The sequence below is a fragment of the Sapajus apella genome, unplaced genomic scaffold (genome assembly GCF_009761245.1).
Source record: "Sapajus apella isolate SASKATOON/1434 unplaced genomic scaffold, GSC_monkey_1.0 scaffold6, whole genome shotgun sequence".
NCBI lineage: Eukaryota > Metazoa > Chordata > Mammalia > Primates > Cebidae > Sapajus > Sapajus apella.
In genome coordinates, this window is record NW_022436946.1 from 26,534,671 (window position 1) to 26,554,011 (window position 19,341).

The 19,341-nt window shown below is 33.9% G+C and overlaps 1 protein-coding gene across 1 annotated transcript in view; it reads left to right on the forward strand.

Moving 5' to 3' along the window:
- TRDN (triadin) overlaps positions 1 to 19,341 on the forward strand; it is a 377,062-nt gene that overhangs the window by 294,986 nt on the left and 62,735 nt on the right. Inside the window, exons 25-26 of the mRNA XM_032274890.1 lie at positions 15,926 to 15,952; positions 16,663 to 16,692. Of these exons, the coding sequence (XP_032130781.1) occupies positions 15,926 to 15,952; positions 16,663 to 16,692 (57 nt within the window). The remainder of the gene's footprint in view (positions 1 to 15,925; positions 15,953 to 16,662; positions 16,693 to 19,341) is intronic.

The following is a 19,341-nucleotide window of genomic DNA, read 5'->3' on the forward strand; positions in this document are numbered from 1 at the left end:
TATCTCGGTGATGGGATCATTGGTTCCCCAAACCTCAGTATCACACGATATACCCAGGTAATAACCCTGCACATGTACCCTTTAAACCTAAAATAAAAGCTGAAATTCTTTTTTAAATTGAGTATAAGAAAAAAGGAAAGAACTGAGAACAACTTAAAAAATCAAAAGAACTAGTGAAGAGAAGTAAAGTATACCAGAAACATCAGACAATGCAGTGTGCCAGCCTCTCAAAGTAGAGACACTTTCAGGAAAATGTGAGAATGTCCGGGGCCAGTATCAATGTCTCAGAAAGGTCATGAGGGTATGACGAGTGAGACAAAGTCACTACATATGACAAAAAATCCTGCCATCCTGTGAACATTTGAAGAGTGTTTTTAGTAGAGTGGTGGAAGCAGAAATTAGTTTATAGGAATTAAGAAGATAAGGTATCAATCATAAGTGAAGAAAATGCATAAGCTATTTTTGTGAAGATGTTGCGAAAGGGAGGCCAAAAGTGATATTCTTGTATGCAGAATCAAAGAAATGTTTTTTACTGTCTTCATGTTTATGATAGGATGAAGTAGTCCATGAACAGGACGAGCAAGAAACCAACAGAGAGACATGAATTAAGAAAGAACTGTCCCAGATATAAGAAGTGTTGGAATACATACTCTAGGTGGAGGAAATTTTTTTAATTAAGAGGAAGAAAAAGTTTCCCCAGAATTTTGTGGGAATAATGAAAAGATAAGTTAAATTAAAGCTCAGTATTTTTGGAGAATTACTGCTTGGTAATCTTTTCTTCTAAATCCTCTCCCGTGAAGGTGACCAATAACATATTTGTTGCCAAATTCAGGGGATGGTTTTCATGCTTACTATGACCCTTTGGCAGTGTTAAACAATGTTTAGCACCTCTTATTTCTCAGAAAAAAAAATTCTTTCTTTGACAAAGCTAAATCATTTAATTCACAACTGTTAAATATAAAACAACAAAATATGACCATGCTTTTAAGCACTGGAGCAACAGTATAACAATTATTTATTTTTAGCATAGCATATTATTAGACACTAAATTTCTTTTTTTCTTTACCCCTTTATAAAAATGATGGCAAGCATGACATGCATTTGAAGTAAAAATAAAAACATAAAGATAAATTTATAAATGTCATGTTTTGTTTGAGAAAAAAGAATTGCATTTCATGGCATACATGCAGACAGGGTGGTATTTGATATGTCCAAAGAACAAAGACAAGATTAAAGGATTTATTCAAAAAGGAGAAATTTAATATATTGTTCTTTGAGAAAGTTTATTGGCACTAGTGAAGGTTTGGGGAGCTGGCAAGCTTCAATTAGTGAGTTGCAGAGGTGAACAAAATTAGTCCTAGAGTTGCAGCGGGTCATCACAGAAGCTATAGATAAAACTGGTGTCAGGTTACAACAAGCAATTCCAGCAGTCAATTATGTGCAGAGAATTACATTCTTGGAACCCGGTTTTGTGCCGTGTTTTCTCTCCCTGGCTTTTCTAGACTTCGTTTTACTTCAGTATGGCAAGAATGACCCAATTCAGACTGTCAGCTTTCACATTTCCCCTCTTTTGATCAACATCCTTATCTGAAAGCATCACTAATCAGTCATTTTGCAGTTTGGCTTAATTGTCCCTTGGTGCCAGGATGAACCTGTACCACTTGTCTCTGCCCCATGTCTGGGGAAAGTTTGGGGTATTCAGAGACTCAGGCCACATTTAAGTAACCAATGGGCCAAAAGGAAAAATATTCTCAGGGCAGATTTGGCTGGAGTCCAGCATCAAATTCCATTTTATCTGTCCATAGGCAGGCATCAGCAATCATCTAGAGGTATTGAACTAATATCCTGTTGGAAGAGTTGGATTTACAAAGATTAGACCGGCAATAGGAACAAAGCTTAAAAATTGTCATACAAAAAACAGTCAGTAAAAGTATAATAAATCCAGTTTGAATAATAGTTGAAGCCTTAAACCTAATTTTGAGGGTAAACAACAAAAAACATATCTAAAATTCTAGAAATACTCTGGTGAGACTTCTTGTAGCCACAGATTAGAGTAGTTTATGACTGGATTGAATTAAAACAGAGAATATCAACTTTACAAAGAGGACTGTCAGTACAATTTGAACAAAAGTTTTTGTAGCGATATCATCAGAGCTGGTCATAATATGGATTAAAAGGATTTCTTAGGTCAAGATATGTTGTTACCAACAGAAGCTATTGACTGAAATTTTAATTATGCCATTATCCAGTCAAACGAAAAAGGCAGTCTTGAGGGGTGCAAGAGCCTCATAATAAATAATATGGAATCTTGTTCCAACATCTCAAGGAGAAAGTTTTTCATGTGGAAAACAGCAACTTTTTGTCCTAGCTTGTAGCTTGAATGTCTTTGGTTATGGCATCAGGTAGTTTTGAGAACTTTCTGTGATTCATATAACAGACCTGAGAATTGTTCTTTAAAAACTTGTCTAGCATTACCTTCTAGGGCTTTAAGAACAAAGCAGTTCTCATTTTACCACTTTTATGGAAGAAAGTTAAATTGGAGGACCCTAGAACAATTTAAGGCCTAGCCTAGCTTATAGATATCTAACAAAAACTCAAAAATGATTTATAGAGTTCCAATCTAATAACAGGTGTATTATTGCTTTTCTTTGTCAACATATTTTTCATTGATCATATAGAAACCCCAGATTTAAAAAAACTCTTGAAGCTAGGAAGCCAAACCAAGGCAGATTTTAGAGTTTACTAATTGTCTTAAGGTTCCTGGGCCTGCCAAGAAGTGACAGTTTTTATTATTGTAAGAATCAGAACTCTTGAAGTCAAGAATTTTATGCATATGTTAAAATGTGACATTTTAATCAAAGCCTTGGCACCTTGGTAATATAAGCAATGTTTTCAACTGTGTTTTGCTATAAAGAGAGAGCAGATTTTATTTACTTTTGTAAATAACCATATTGCCATAAAAATGTTTGCAAATAGTTTTCAAAGTTTTGGAGAAATTAAATAAGAAGAAAAATGTTTTTATCTTTGTTTATATAACTATATTTTACCAAACTGATTAAGAGAGACTTTTTTGAAATCTGGAAAACAAAGCCTTTAACTAAAGACCCCATAATATTTTAAATAAAAGTCATAAAAACATTATCTTTGCCAATTATTTAATCTTATATAATCAGCTTATTTTCAGCTTGATCTCCGTTAGGTGTTTCATGGATCCATCAGTTTCTTTATGGACAATTTTATTTGGTCTATTGCTTTTAAAATTGTTAGAAACCTGTGTTTAATGCTGTGCACCTAAAATATACAGTTTTTTGCCAGAGTCAGCAGCTGCCTCCATAAGCCAGCAATGCTCTCATTTATTTAGTACAAATTTAATGATAAGGCCTAGAGCAAACACAATTTGTGGGTAATAAACATTGTCAACCTCCCAAGTAGAGAGCAGTCCTGCACTTTAATGATCAAAGTTTGGTTTTAGAACAACATGAATAAACAAGCTAGTTAGATAAACTCCTTTACATTTCCTTGTTATCTACTCTTTGCTATTAGCTAAAGGTAAGAGAATTAGGCTGCCTTTAGCTATAACCCTTTCTCAAAGTTTTGCAAAACCTTCTGGCTTTCCATGAAAATTTGAGTCTTTCCTATAATTTTTCCCACCACCCTAACCAATCTCCTACAAATATGTTTATAAAGGAAGACTTGCATAGGTAATATACAATAATTTATCTTACTTTTATATTAAGAAAATTAATATTCATATACAAAATTTTAAGTTCTGTAACTGCATTTCTAACTGCCTAATCAACTTATTTATATGGTTATTCTGTCTGCATCACACTTTCCTTAAAACTGAACTCAACATTTCTTCCATTGTCTTTTTCTTTTGTTCCCTATCTCATGGAAGTCATGACTTGCCATTCAGCTACATTGGCTTAAAGTTCTGAGTCATTTACACCTCTTCTTTCTGTTTCAGAACCCAGCATTCAATTAGGCTCCAAGTTATGTGTCTCCCAAATTTACTCTCTCCAGTTTTTTTTCTTCTGATTAAAACCATTTTTTCTGATCATTATTATCTCTTTCCTGAATAAATATACAAACTTATTAACTTATTATCTTGTTTCCATTGTCTCTTTAAAGGTCCACCACAAGCCTATAATAATTGTCTTTACAAAATGGATATCTGTAGGGAACAGTGCTAGGTTTCTGTCATTTATTGTCATTATATTATACTGCCCTCAACATATTTATTTCCATAGTTTCTGTTTGTCTAATTCACCACAACTATCACCGGCAGCCCACTTAGACATTTAAAAACCATTACTAGTTCTGTGAATTTTTGTCTTCTCAATGTCTTTTGAATCTTTCCCTTTCACTCAAATTCACAATAAAAACATTTTATTTATTCATCTCATCTCCAATCTCAACAAACTTTCCCACCTGCCTGTGATTCTCTAGCCATATACCAGGAGTCCTTTATCTTTGTCTGTTTGCACATGTTTTCTTCTAGTGTATCATATGGTATTCATGTTGTTTGTTGTATAGATTTCTTCTAACCTTGTGTCTTAGCTTTTGTATTATGTCTTCTGTGAGTTATGTCTTTAATATCTAAGGCAGAAAACGTCTCTCAAAAGCCACTATAGCCATAGCAGGTCCAACAGCATTATCTTTATGGAAAGGAAACCATTAGTTAATAAGTTTTAAAAAATCTGTTTTTGACATGTTACTTAGTTTTTATGGTATATACCACATGAAGAGGCAGTTTTCTGTATGTAAAAGACAAATGAAGGCAGAATGGAATAGAGGGAGGAGCTGTAAGACAATTGATATGGAGTGGTTTACATCATAATTTAACTTCTAAGTCTCAGCTTCTTTAAAGTGGAGTTACTGACAGTACATTCCATGCCAATCTATCAAGTTTATTGTGAGAATTTAGTGATGTGATCAATATCTAAATGTGACATAATGAAAACGCCTAAAAGAACTATGAACATATATAAATAAAATATATCAAAAAAGTAAGTGAAAAATGTAAAAGGTTATAATCCATACAGTTACTATTTAAAGTGTGCTCCACAGAAAAACATCAGCATCACCTGACTGCTTGTTTGAAATATAGATTCTTAGGGCCTTTCAAGAACTGCTGAATATGAACCTACATTTTAACAAGATTTTTAAGTCATTCATATGCATACTAAAATTTGAGATGTCTTGTGCAAAAATTTATAGACATCAGTACTGCCCTCATCTCCCAGAAAGAAAAACATCAGGCCGGGCGCGGTGGCTCAAGCCTGTAATCCCAGCACTTTGGGAGGCCGAGGCGGGTGGATCACGAGGTCAAGAGATCGAGACCATCCTGGTCAACACGGTGAAACCCCGTCTCTACGAAAAATACAAAACATTAGCTGGGCATGGTGGTGTGTGCCTGTAATCCCAGCTACTCAGGAGGCTGAGGCAGGAGAATTGCCTGAACCCAGGAGGCGGAGGTTGCGGTGAGCCGAGATTGCGCCATTGCACTCCAGCCTGGGTAACAAGAGCAAAACTCCGTCCCAAAAAAAAAAAAAAACATCAAGCTGCTCTCTTGCTACAAACTTGGCTAATTTAAAATGGACATGTTTGGTCCTATTTTTGTTGACTTTTCAGTGTTTTACTCACTTATTCCATTATCCCTATCTGTTAAAAGACCATGCACCATGATACTGTATGACTGCTTGCTTAGTAACAGTGAAGTCCTCGCCCTTCCTGAGCACTGGTTGGCATCATTCACCTGCTCACTTGATGGGTGATTTCTGGGCTTTGGTCATCTTTAAAATGACTGATGAACACAACTGCTTCTTTATTCTGACACTGCATATTGCAAAGGATCATGGGCTTACCTGTGTGTTTATTTGAGATTAAGAAATAAGTAAACCCATATTTAGCTAGAGGAACATGTATATTAAGGGTAAACTGTCTTTATATTTTACCAATTGGCTAAAAATTTTACACAATGGGAGAATTACTTAGTCAAAGAAAAAACAGTATGCATTGATACTTATCAGTCACCAGAGTATCATTGGCTCATATCACTTAAGAAACTTCTAATTGATTACTCTGCTTAGTTTATATCTGTCATTAGTAGAATAAATATAATTCTATTTAAAACTTACCATAGTGACCCTAAAATATATATATATATGTATAATATGGAGAATTATATAGATATACATATTATATATATAATAATTAATTTTTTATCATGTATTAAGCTTTGCTAGCCTTTAAGTTTGTATAGGTGAACAACTTAAACTCTCAAGAAATGTATCAATGCAAAGATCATTAAACAGTTAATATCTGTGATGACTGATAATAAATACTACATAAATATACAGGCAGCCATATGAATTTTTTATTTATGAGTTGGCAAGTGAGTCGGCATTTTCATCATTAACAAAATGGTTTATTGAATAACCACTAAAGTTTCTATAGGCAAATTTGTATATATATATGTGTGTATATATATATACTGGGGGGTTGGTTTATTACAAGAAAACTTACAATAAATTGAGAAAATTGTAATGATTTTAACCATGCTAGTTCAAGGAAATTTATTGAGTGCTTACTAAGCCAGATCCTGGAAAATTTTAAAATCACTAATATTGGCGGAGCAATCCAATCAATTAAGAGGATTTATTCACATACATGTATAATTGATTTTATAATGTAAATGCATAAATTGACAGTTAGGTTTCATTATTTTGCCCAAGTTACAGGCAGGGAAGTGGACTCACAAAGTTCAATCGAATACCCAGATTACAAAGTTGATAAATGACCTGGCTTCTTTCAACTTATCAATGACCTTACTCACATGGCCAACTTGATTTCAAGGATGTGAGAGAAAGATTTGCAAGGTCACAGATAGTTATCTTTTACTTCAACTTAACTTTTAAAGTAGTGCATATTCCTCTTGTTAACATATCCTCCATATTATTTCGCTACAAAAGATGGAACTTAAAAATACCACTACAATTCTATTATAAATATAAACAGAGATGAATTGAACAGGGGGAAAGGGCAAAAATACGGAACATGGGCTATTTTGAATTGAAAATCAAAAGTAAATCTTAAATAACAGATATAGATGATATCAGGAAAATAGACTCCATATTCCTTAGAGCAGAAATTTTTGTTGGTTCATTTCACATATTTCCTGTGCTGGGAACAGTTCCTGGCACATAGTAAGAGCCCAATTAATGCCTTTGAATGATCAAGTGCAATGAAATATGTAAGTTATATAGTAAGATGCACCTGGAAACCTGTTTCTTAATCCATTAAGTGGGAAAACTGACTTTGTGAAGATTACTGTAAATGGTAAGATATATCTTTTAAAATGCTTAGAATGGTTCTGAACAGAAAATAAACATCTAATATTTTAGATCTATATTATACTAATAAATACAAGGGCAACAACTTTCTAGAATTAAATGTTGCTACATTTTTCAAAATCTGAATAGGACACAATTATTGGCCATAGCTTATGAAACTGAAATCAATTTTTATTTCATGTGACTTGAGTGTTATAGTCTTGAATCTTCTTCTGATTGAATTTATCTTCAGGAGGTTAGAAGAACTATTTCTTAGCTAATTCAGTCAATCAAGTATAGTCTCCTTTATAGCTTCTGAACCAGCCTGTAACAAATACAATTTTTCTCAGCTGATTTAAAACTCACAGAAATTCATTCTCTGTGGATCCTCAGGAAATATACACATCCTCTGTTTTAAGAGAAAAAAGACAGAACGACAATAATTTTGTTAAAATTACTAAAGATTACTTATGCATATACTATAAACAAAGTACTATTGGCCACTATTCAGGTAGTTCATCTTGTTATTCTTCAATTGTCTGTACTTTAGACGCCTCCAAAAGCCATAATTTGTAATTTTCAAGATTTCTTCCCACTGATTTTCTCGCCTATGTACTTCAAGGGAATTTAAAAATAATGCTCTGTTCTTTTCTTTTAAAAATAAATTGCTGAAAATCTTCCTTCCCAATTTCAATCCAAACTAAACTCTAATTCAGGAAGGTGGTAGTAATGAGATTTAAACCGACTCTTTCAGAGTGGTAAAAGCCATACACTAGAGAAGTCTTTATTACCATATAGGAAGCAGATGCTGTGGTTCTTTTCAACTAAAAGAAAAACTTGGAAGCTTTTAAGACACTTGATTTTTAAGACAGCTGATTGTTAACTCTATTAGAAAGGATTCTGTTTCTAGGCTAATTTGTAAATTTCTCTGATAGAATGTTCAGAAATTTAAAAGAAACAAGTTTTCTCCATGTGGATATATTGCTTAGTTTATATCTTCTTTGCTATTCTAAAATAGTTTCATTAATTATTTGAACCTATTCTCAATCTCCTTTATTCATTACCTCTTGTAACCATGCTTATATACTATTTTTAATGCTCAATATGTTATCTAGTTTTTAAAACAATGCTCTTAGCTCAATTTTTCTATTTTTTAATTTAATGGATTAATATAAAATTTATGTATGGAATATTTTCTCAAGTCTGTGATGAAGTATTTCACATTGGTAAGATAATTAAAAGAGGCTTGATATTTAATAATTGAATCATATTTCAGAGGAAAGTGTTTCAGATGCCTCTTGTGGGCAAGTATATGATATCTTCCTTTTTCTTTTACTTGCTGCTCAAATTTGATAGCCAATAACCCAAAACATCATAAGAAAGAAAAATAGGAGTATTTGAATGTAGTGGACAAGTAAAGACATAATAACTACTCATGTCTTCTATTCTAATTTCCTTCGTTTCAGAACAAAATATTCTCAAACCCAGGTGCTGATACTGATGAGACAAACAGCAAACATGAGAGAAATACTGGTTCCTTTAAGGGCCATTCTTGACTACTTTAGCCATGTCCATCAAGATTCAGACATTTTACTGTGCTCTCTTTCTTACAAATCCTCCATCCCCTTCTCATGCCCTAACCAATGTCCTGACATTCCAAACAAGAATAGAATTTCAGATCTTATATCATAGCAGAAGCCCATTTCATATTGTCTCATTTTTTCCCCCAAGACCCACTTAAAGGATCAGAGCATGATACAGAGGTGATTAGGGTGACAGAGTTTAGTAAATCTTAACAATTAAAATATGCTGTGCCCGAGGGTACTAATCAATAGAAAATTATTTCCAACGCATTTTCTGTTCCAGACCAAAAATATCCATAGTTGCACCTAAACATGGCATAATTTTCTCCTTTTATTAGGAGAAGTAATTATAACCAACATTCATGAGAAATCTCATATGTAAACTTATACATGTTTTGTTTTCACATATCCCAAAGGAAGATGACCATGATATAATTTTGAAAAATCTCCTATGCAGAGAAAAAAATTTAATATTTCCTTTAATGGTATGTTTCAGTAAAAGGCTGCAGAGTAATTCTCTTTTTTGCATCTCTTTCCCCAATAATTTTAGCAGCATCTTTGATGAATTGTCAGCAGAGGTGTTTTTAGACTGTAAATTTCTCAGTAAAGAAATTCTCCATTTTATATGGTGTTTTCTCTTGTTTATCAAAGGCAATTATGGTTTATTATGTGTGACAATGCACAAGTGAAAAGAATACAAAGATGATCGCTGCAGTCTCCTGCCTAGTGAATTTCATAATCTATTTGGGAGAGACAAATGAGTAAATGGTTACGAATTATTGCAATTACAATGTAAAGGGATGGTGACTTACATGAGATGCTGAGATTTCAAATAATCTTTAATCCATTGTAGAAGAAGATCAGGAAAGGCTTCCAGAGAGAGATGAAGAGTGAGCTAGTCTTTTTTTTTTTTTAAATGTATTTATTATACTTTAAGTTCTGGGGTACATGTGCAGATTGTGCAGGTTTGTTACATAGGCATACATGTGCCATGGTGGTGGTTTGCTGCATCCATTGCCCCATCATCTACATTAGGTATTTCTCCGAATGCTCTCTCTCCCCAATTCCCCCACCCCCTGCTATTTCTTCCCTAGCCCCCCATCCCCCCAGGCCCCAGTGTGTGATGTTCCCTTCCCTGTGTCCATGTGTTCTCATTGTTCAACACCCACTTATGAGTGAGAACATGCAGTAGCTAGTCTTAATAAATTGGCATGATATGGTGAAAAGTGGCAAAAAGGAGAAAGAACATGAGAATAGGGGAAATATTATATTTGAGGCTATAATGAAGGCAGAAATGGAGGAAGAAATAAGTAAGTGAGGTCATACTCAAGATATCTCTATAAAACAGAATCAACAGAACTCTGTGGACAACAGAGATGGCTAGTACCTACTCTCTATCTCTCAATCCCCTGTTTTTCTTTCTTTCTTTGAGACAGAGTCTCACTCTGTCACCAGGCTGGAGTACAGTGGCATGATCTTGGCTCACTTCAACCTCCACCTCCTGGGTTCAAGAGATTCCCCTGCCTCAGCCTCCTGAGTAGCTGGGACTACAAAAATGCAACACCATGCCCAGCTAACTTTTGTATTTTTAGTAGAGATGAGGTTCTACCATGTTGGCCAGGATGGTCTCAATCTCTTGACCTTGTGATCTACCCACTTTGGCCTCTCAAAGTGCTGGGATCACAGGCATGAGCCATTACACCCAACCTCTTTCTTTTAACTAACCATATTTGTGTACTATTTGTTATTCTCAATATGTTATCTGGTTTTTCAAAAATGCTCTTAGCTCAGATTTGTTTTTCTGTTTTTCAATTTCATGGATTAATATGATGTTTACGTGTAAAAATATTTCTCAAGCCTGTGATGAAGTTATTCACATCTGTGAGCATGGAGAGGAATCTTAGAAGGCTTCTAACCTTCTGGTTGGAAGAGTAGGTGAAGTATCTATCATTTGCTAATATAGAAAACATGTTTGGATGAGGAAATAGTATATCATGAGTTCAATTTTGGATTTAAGTTTGAATTTCCTGAGGCATATCCACTTTGTTTCAGAAGGTTAGCTATGTGATTCAGCAGTGGAAAAGGTCCATTTATCCATTGATATTCTATTCGAGGAATATCAAGGAAATTTGTGATGTTTGGAATGGATATCATGGCCTTTTCATGGGCTTTGAAGGAAATATACCTGGCATGACATTTCAACCAAATCTTTTCTCGGGCTATGATCAGAATTAAACTCATCCATAAGAATTCAGTTTCAATTGATAGGAAAGCATGATTGGCAAAAATTTCTTGGGAGACTGAAGTGCTTAGCACATACTAAATGTTTACTAAATGAATGACTGGATAATTAAATAATCATTGTATAATGTCAATATTATATCAAGATCCACATTTAAAAAAACATTTGAAGTAATGTTTCTGATTAATCACATCTATTTTTTCTATTGGTTCTCTACTAATTTCCTCTAATCTTTCATGCTTAATCATGATGCAAACAAAAATTTGCTGCTAAACAATCTCTTAAAGATCACTTTAGTCACCTTATAATATCAAGAGGCAGGACCCAAGGGATTTCTCACTACTCATTTGAGGCAAAATATAAGATAACTATCTGAGAGCTGGTACCATTCCTTCTGAAACTATTCCAAACAATACAAAAAGAGGGATTTCTTCCCAAATCATTTTATGAGACCAACAACATCCAACTTGGCCATTGACACTGCCTCTGGCACACCATGACAAAAGGGTTAACACAAACCAAAAATCAAGATCCATAGGCCAAAGGGAGTGGAGTTAGGCAGGTACCCAACAGCCCCCAAAACCCTACTAAGTAATTTGAGTCAAAAACTAAAAGCCAAAATGAGATTACACATTGCAGATAACCAACAGCATATAATTAAGCTATATTTGGAGAAAAAACTGCTTCTACAGACCTCTAGGACAAAACACTTAAGCATCAGACCACAACAGCAGTCAAAATCAGAGGAGAAGAATTAACAGGAGCTGACAAAAATGCTGAAGGAGAGAGTTACGTGAATCTAGGTAGCTTTCAAAAAATATATTACAGAATTAAAAATGACCTAAACAAGACAACTGATTTTGCGGCCTATCATAAAAAACTATTTCAGATGATTTCCAGGATCCTTTCAGTTTTAAAATTCTTTCATTTTTCATTATAAAAATGTGTAATGTCCTACTGCTCTTAAATCAAGTTATTATGTTGTATTAAACTTTAATGAACTTATTTAATGATAGTCTTTATAAGATTATCTAAGTAAAAATTTTTCCAATGAAGATCTTTATATGTTCCAAATAACACTACCTTTATAAATTTTATGAAAGTCACATTTTATGATAATCACTTATACTGTCTCAACAAAATTAAAATATAATAAATCTCTGTTGGAGAACAGGACTAATTTGCTCATTTGATTCAATAATAAGGCAGCTTCTGTGGTATAATTAACCAAATTATGAATTTTCTGAATAAATTCATGAAAGTTCAGTTTCTTACTTGTATTTGGAAATTTTACTTTTTTCTACTTTTACAATGTAATTTCTAAACCACCACATAATATGTAGGCTTTAGGGCACTTTTGGTTGGTTTTTGATATATTTCTCTTACATTGTAGAGATAGAAAGTTTAACGTAAAAATAACACAGAAAGTTTCTTTATGAATGAATTAACATAGTAATATGACAAATATATTTTAAAATATGTTAAATTCATTTACAGACATGTGGATGAGAAAGATTATTAAATGAAATTATTTGACAATTAATCACTGTTAAACAATTATTATCTCGAGAAAAATTTGATATAAAGAAGATTATGTAAAAGCCTTTATTGACATTATGCAATGATGACTGTGGAGCTAGAATTGTTAACAGACTAAACTATATAGACAGGTTCATTATAGACTTCTGACTATTGATACTTATATAAATTCTGAAACTGGGCCTGTAGATTCATCACTCCCCTCCTCCAGCCTCTGCCTTTGTTGTCACACAGTGTTCTCTGTGTGTCCTCATATTACATTCTCTCTATGTTTGTCCATATCTGTATCTCTTTTCCTCTTTTGATCAGAGCACTAGTCATATTGTATTAGGGTCCAGCCTAATGATCTCCTCTTAATTATATCTGCAAAACCTCTATTTCCAAACAAGGTTACATTCATAAGATACTGGGCGTCTGGACTTCCACATATATTTTGGGAGACAGAAGTCAACTTGTAACAGATAGTGTAAAGATAACAGCAGAATAACTAGAGAGGTGTTATGTCAATGCTGTTGAGGTTGATATAGGAGATGGAATGTGGACAACTAACTCTGAAACCCAGATTTTATAATTATACAGTTTTGTGGGAATCAACATTTGTCCTGTATTTATCACAACTTGGTTTTATAAATGAATAGAACTATTAAATCAACATTTTCTTAATCTGGTTGGGGTTTAGAGCACAACTGAACACATAATTTCACACAATTGAACATGTGTTTTACAGTTTTTTGGTGCTTCTGTTCTTGTTTCCTGGAGGATTATGTCAATACATGTGTTACATTCTCAGAAAGAAATATGAACATTTATCCTTTCAAATACCACTGGATAGAATCGCTATAACCCTGATTTTATCCTTACATTTAGCCAGAGCACATAGCTATGTCCTTAAATCATATTTATTGGGCCCAAAGTAACTTTCCTCTTATTGGACTGTACTTTTTATAGTACTTCTGGTGCATGTTAAGACAGTAGGTGGAGTTCTATAAAAAAATTACATATTTAGGGTAAAAATATTGCTGAGGCTGTTATTTACATTATACAACTTTTTTTTTCTTCTGAAAAACCATGAAACAAATTTATCTCAGGTATCATTATCAGTGATTGCTCTGCTTCTCTTAAAGTAAGAATTTATATCTTAAGAACATTGTAAATTGTTTAACATTTGTGCTTTTTGTTATTGCCTGAATATCAGAAAGATGAGTGGTAAAATTGCAACCCAAGTCAAAGAAACTATGCAGTAACTGTAACATTTATTTTGTGTTCTAGCACAATTCCTAAGTTTATACATTTTTCTACATTCATTTTTGCTCAATTTCTCCATTTATTTACCTTATTTGTTTCATTTGTCTATCTAATGAACAAAAAATAATGAGAGTTTATCTTATCACCATGTATTATGCATTGCACCAATTCCTTTCATTCAGTGATAGATAAACATGACTTCTCTCCTCAAATATCTCACAATGTAAAAGAGAAAGCATTCACTTAAGTTGATACTTACAATAGATTGTGATTAATAGAATGATAAAGAGACCTACCAAGTAAAATTAGCACATAAAGGGAGTAAGCAATCTACTGCATCAGAAAAATGTTTCTGAGAAAGAGACAGCTAAGCTAGGACCTAAACAGAGGTTAGCCAAAAAAAAAAAAAAAAAAAAAAGGAAAGAAAATAGTGAGGGGACTAAACTCTCGTGATGAAAACAGCCAAAGAACATCTAGATAAATAGAAAGACACTATGTTTGGATAGGAAGATTTAAAAGTACAAAGGTGTTAGTTCTTCCCAAATTGATCTATAGAGTCAATGCAATTATGGAAAATTCCCAGAAAATTAGTTTGTGTGTACTGAAAGGCTGAATATAAAATTTATGGGGAGTTAGAAAAAGACCCAGAATAGTGAACACACTACTGAAGACAAAGAACGGAGTTGGAAGATTGACACTATTGAACTTCAAAATTTATTATAAAGCTTTAGAATTCTTTCCATTTTTTCTTTCTTTGGCCTTAAGTAGTTTCCTCATGTGCATACGCTGTTCAGTGATCCTTTGATGACTTAAAGCACCTTCCACACATCCCAAGAACTCTCTTCCTCTTCTCTGCTGGTCTCCACTCCACTTTACCCTGACCCGGGATCACTAACTGTCTTGGCCTTTCCAGACTGCCAGCCCCATCTTATAAACTCAGCAATTTGCCTAGGCTGAGTTGTTGGGCAACTCACTGCTGCACTAAGGCCTTGTAACTTTCTCCAAGCACTAAGCGGAAGCAATCACAGGGCATGTCTCATCTGTTTCCCCATCACTCAAGTATCGCTGTTCTTTGTTGTCTGATGTTCAATATCTTTAAAACCATTGTTTTATGTATTTTGTCTGTTTTCCTTAGTTTCAGTATGAAGACTAATTAGGCCCCTGTTATGTTATCTTTGCTAAAAGAAAAAGATCACTAGGATATTTTTGAAATACAAGAAGGCAGTATTAATATTTATCCCATTACAGTAGAGTATATTATGTTTACCCTTTCAAAAAGCCAAGTGAATAGGCATTTAAAAAGAAAGGGAAAGTGATCAGTATGGTCGAATGTGTTCACTAGCCTCGGCAAGTAGGGGGCAATTGGTGAATAGAGAAGGCTAGTACATAGAATGGTAGAGCTAGAAACTAGATTATAATGAATTAGTGAGTAAATGGGAGTGAGAAGTAGAAAAAACAGGTAAAGATAATATTCCTTAAAAAGTTGAGTTTAACAGTGACAGACAGGTACTAGATGGCATTTATAAGAAAACAGAATCATAGAAAACTGTTGACTATTCAAATATTTCTTGATACAAAAAAGAGGGAAAATGAAAACTATGAATAGAACAGAGGCTGACAAAGTAGCACACAGACTGGCCACTAGTTTTTATAAAGTTTTATTGGAACACAGTCACTCAAATTGATTTACATTATTGTCAATGGCTGCTTCTATAGTCACACAATTGAAGAATTATGAGAACATATGGCCTAAAACCTGGAAATATATACTATCTGACTTTTGCAGAAAAGCTTTGCCAATCTTGCACTAAAGAACTTAGCCACAAGTTCCACATTCCATAGAATTTCAATAAAAAAGAATAGGTGGGGCCTATATTATTTGATTTTTATTTTCAAATATATAATATTCTGTCATATTTAATAAAGTCAATTTAATAAGCATTGTATGATTCACCCTTTAACAATTTTTTAATTTTTTCTAGGCAAAGAAGTCAAGCCTAAACCTCCACGTATGTTATATGCATTTGATATAAACAAATATGTATATATCTACACACACACATAAAACAAATCTTAAATGCATGCTGTTATTTATCTTGATTTCATGTTGAATATTTCGCTTAAATTCAAAGGCTTAACTGTTATGTGTAGACAATGTAGACATTCTCTTACATGTGTTTCTGAGAAAATGCTATGCCGAAATTTTCCTTCATCCTTTATTCACTGGAAGTATCTTTTCTTACCTTGTCATTAAAAATCTCAGTTCACATTTCCATTTTTTTCTCAAAAAAATTTTTTTGGATAGTCTCACTCTGTTGCCTGGGCTGGAGTGCAATGGCATAATCGCAGCTCACTGTAACCTTCACCTCCCAGGTTCAAATGATTCTTGTGCCTCAGCCTCCTGAGTAGCTGGGATTACAGCCATGGACAACACACCTGGCTGGCCTCCCGAAGTGCTAAGATTACAGACATGAGTCACCATGCCTGGCCTTCAAAATAATTCTTATTGGGGTTAATATCGAGGAATCTTGGTTTTTATGTACTAACTTGCCACAATCATAAGAAGAAAGTTAATATGACATTAACTTTTCAAAGTTATTATGAGATTGAAAACCAATGAATAACGTAGAAAATAATTATATAAAAATAAATATGCAGGAGTACAGGAAATGAATATATTTCTATAATCATTGTTACTAATATTCATCTATATTTTTAGAACTACAAGGAAAAAAAGAAGAGAAACCAGGTATGTATATTTTATTTATAGACGTATATGCTTTTCATGTTTATAATAGCACAATATATCTTTGCAAATGTCATGTCCTAGTACAAATATTATATCAAATTTTATCCTTGACCAACTTAAAAAAAAATAAAACTAACAAAATATACATTTTTCTATGTTACCCATTTCTAGAAAAAAAAAATTCTATTTGTGTAAGTGAAGTCTCTGAGAAATTTACGTGGTTCAGAAGAAGTAACTGATTATTTGAATTTACTCCTACAAAACCAAAATTTTCTCTGATTATTGTAGGACATAGACATTCAATCAGCAAACCATCTGCTCTCATTCTAATCTCTTTTGAGGCTCCTGAGTCAGATGAATATTTCTGAAGGCTACAGTAGGCAGAAGAAACTTTTTAAAAAGGAACTTCAACTGTTTGATTCTGAACACAGTTAAAATTTTGTTTAATGTCTCATAATTGTATTATTGTTGTAGGGCTACTGTAGTAAAATACCACCAACTGGGTGGCTTAAAACAACAGAAATTTATCCTTTCACACTTCTGGAGGGTAGGAGTCCAAAATGAAGGTGTCACAAGGGACGTGCTTTCCATGAAATTTTTTGAGAAGAATCTTTCCTTGCATCTTGTGGTGTTTTCTACCAAACTTCGGTGTTCCTTGGCTTGTAGATGCATCACTTTCAATCTCAGCCTCCATCATCAAATGGAAACCTTCTCCCTTTGTGTCTCTATCTCTGTAACCCTTCTCCTCTCATAAGTACACCAGTCATATTGGATTAAGTACCCACTCTACTGTCCTATGAACACATCTTAACAAATTTCATCTGCAATAATCCAATTTACAAATAGGTCATATTTTAAGGTACTCAAGGTTAGGATGTAAACATACCTTTTGAAGAGATGCAGTTAAATCCATTACAGTCCACTCTCTGGCTGGCCCAAAATTCATGTCCTCCATAGTTGCAAAATATGTTTACCCCATCGCAACATCTCTAAAAGTCCTAACCATTCAAGCATGGTTCTAAGTTCAAAATTTCATCTATATGTCAATCAGTAGTTCCAAATCTCATTATCTAAATCAGTTATATATGAAACTTGGAGTATGATTCTTCCTGCAGCAAAATTCGTCTTCTCTGTGAACCTGTGAAAATATGAAACAAATTATTTACTCCCAAAATAAAATGAGAAGACAGGTATAAGATGGACACTCCCATTTTAAAGGGAAGAAATTGCAAGAAAATAAAAAGGGGTCCTGGGTCCTATGTAAATCCAAAGCCTAGTGTATTTCAAAGCCTGAGAATATTCTCTCTGACTCAGTGCTCTGTACTCTGTGCCTGGTGGGACAGTGGCCCTGCCCTCTTAGCTCAGTGAGCTGACAGCCCTGCCTTCTCTGCCACAGGAAGTCCCATCAATCCAGGCATTTGAATTCATGGCTCTTCTCTTGGAGTCATTATTCCTTCATTTTATCATGTCTCTGTCCCTTTTTGTCCAGGTTGGCATTGTTTTTGCTTTTTTTAAAAATCTAAAAAATGACTAGTCCCACATTCAATTCATGGGGCATCTAAGCCATTAGATAAGAGGGTCCTCCACATATCTTTCCTGGATAACCACATCTCTATTGCTGCTTTCTATTGAAGTGGCTCCATGAATCATACATCTAATCTCTTTAGCAAAAGTTTGTCCAACCACATCCTTGGCTCTCTCTCCATGGCACACTGTCTAGCTAGGCTGAGAATTTTTCAAATCAGTAAGTGCCAGTTCTAATTTGATTAACAGTTTCTTCTTCAATTTATGTATATGTTTCTTTTCACATTTTATTATAAACAACAAGGAGAAATCAGTCTGCACCTTCCATACTTTGCTTGAAAATTTTCTTAGCTAAATTTTTAAGTTATTCGCTTACTACATCCACCTTCCACCTAACAGAAGAACGCAATTTAACCAAGTTTCTTGTCACTTTATAACAAACATTACCTTTCCTTCAGTGGCCAATAATATGTTCCTCATTTCCTTTCTGAGACCTCAATTTTAAAATTCCTATTTCTGGCAACATTCTACTTCTACTTATAGTAATATATATCTCTATGATTTGAATGTGTTTTCTCAAAATTTAGGTGTTACCTATGTAATAGTATTAAGAGATGGAGCCTTTAAAAGGTGATTAGGCCATGAAAATTCCTCCTTTATGAATGGGAACAAGGCCATTCTAAAAGAGGCTTCATGCAGTGTTCAGCTAGTTGGCTGTCTTCCCCTGTTGCCTTTGCCCTATAAGGACATAGCATTCCTTCTCTCTGGAAGACACAGCAGCAAGTCACCGTCTTTAAACAAGAGACCAAACCTGCTAATACCTTAATCCTAAACTTCACAGTCTCTAGACGTATGAGAAATACATTTCTGCTCTATATAAATTATCCAATCTGTGATATTCTATTAAAGCAGTACAAAATGGACTAAGTCAGAAATATATCATTTAAAATGACAAGAGCTTTCTCTGTATCTCTTTTGAATTCTTTCCGAGCCCTCATCAGAATAAACTTTCATGTCAATATCTCTGCCAATAGTCTCTTCAAAGCAGTTTAGGCTTTCTATATTAAGTGCCTCAAAATTCTTCTAGCCTTTACCCATTACCCAATTTCAAACCACTTTCATATA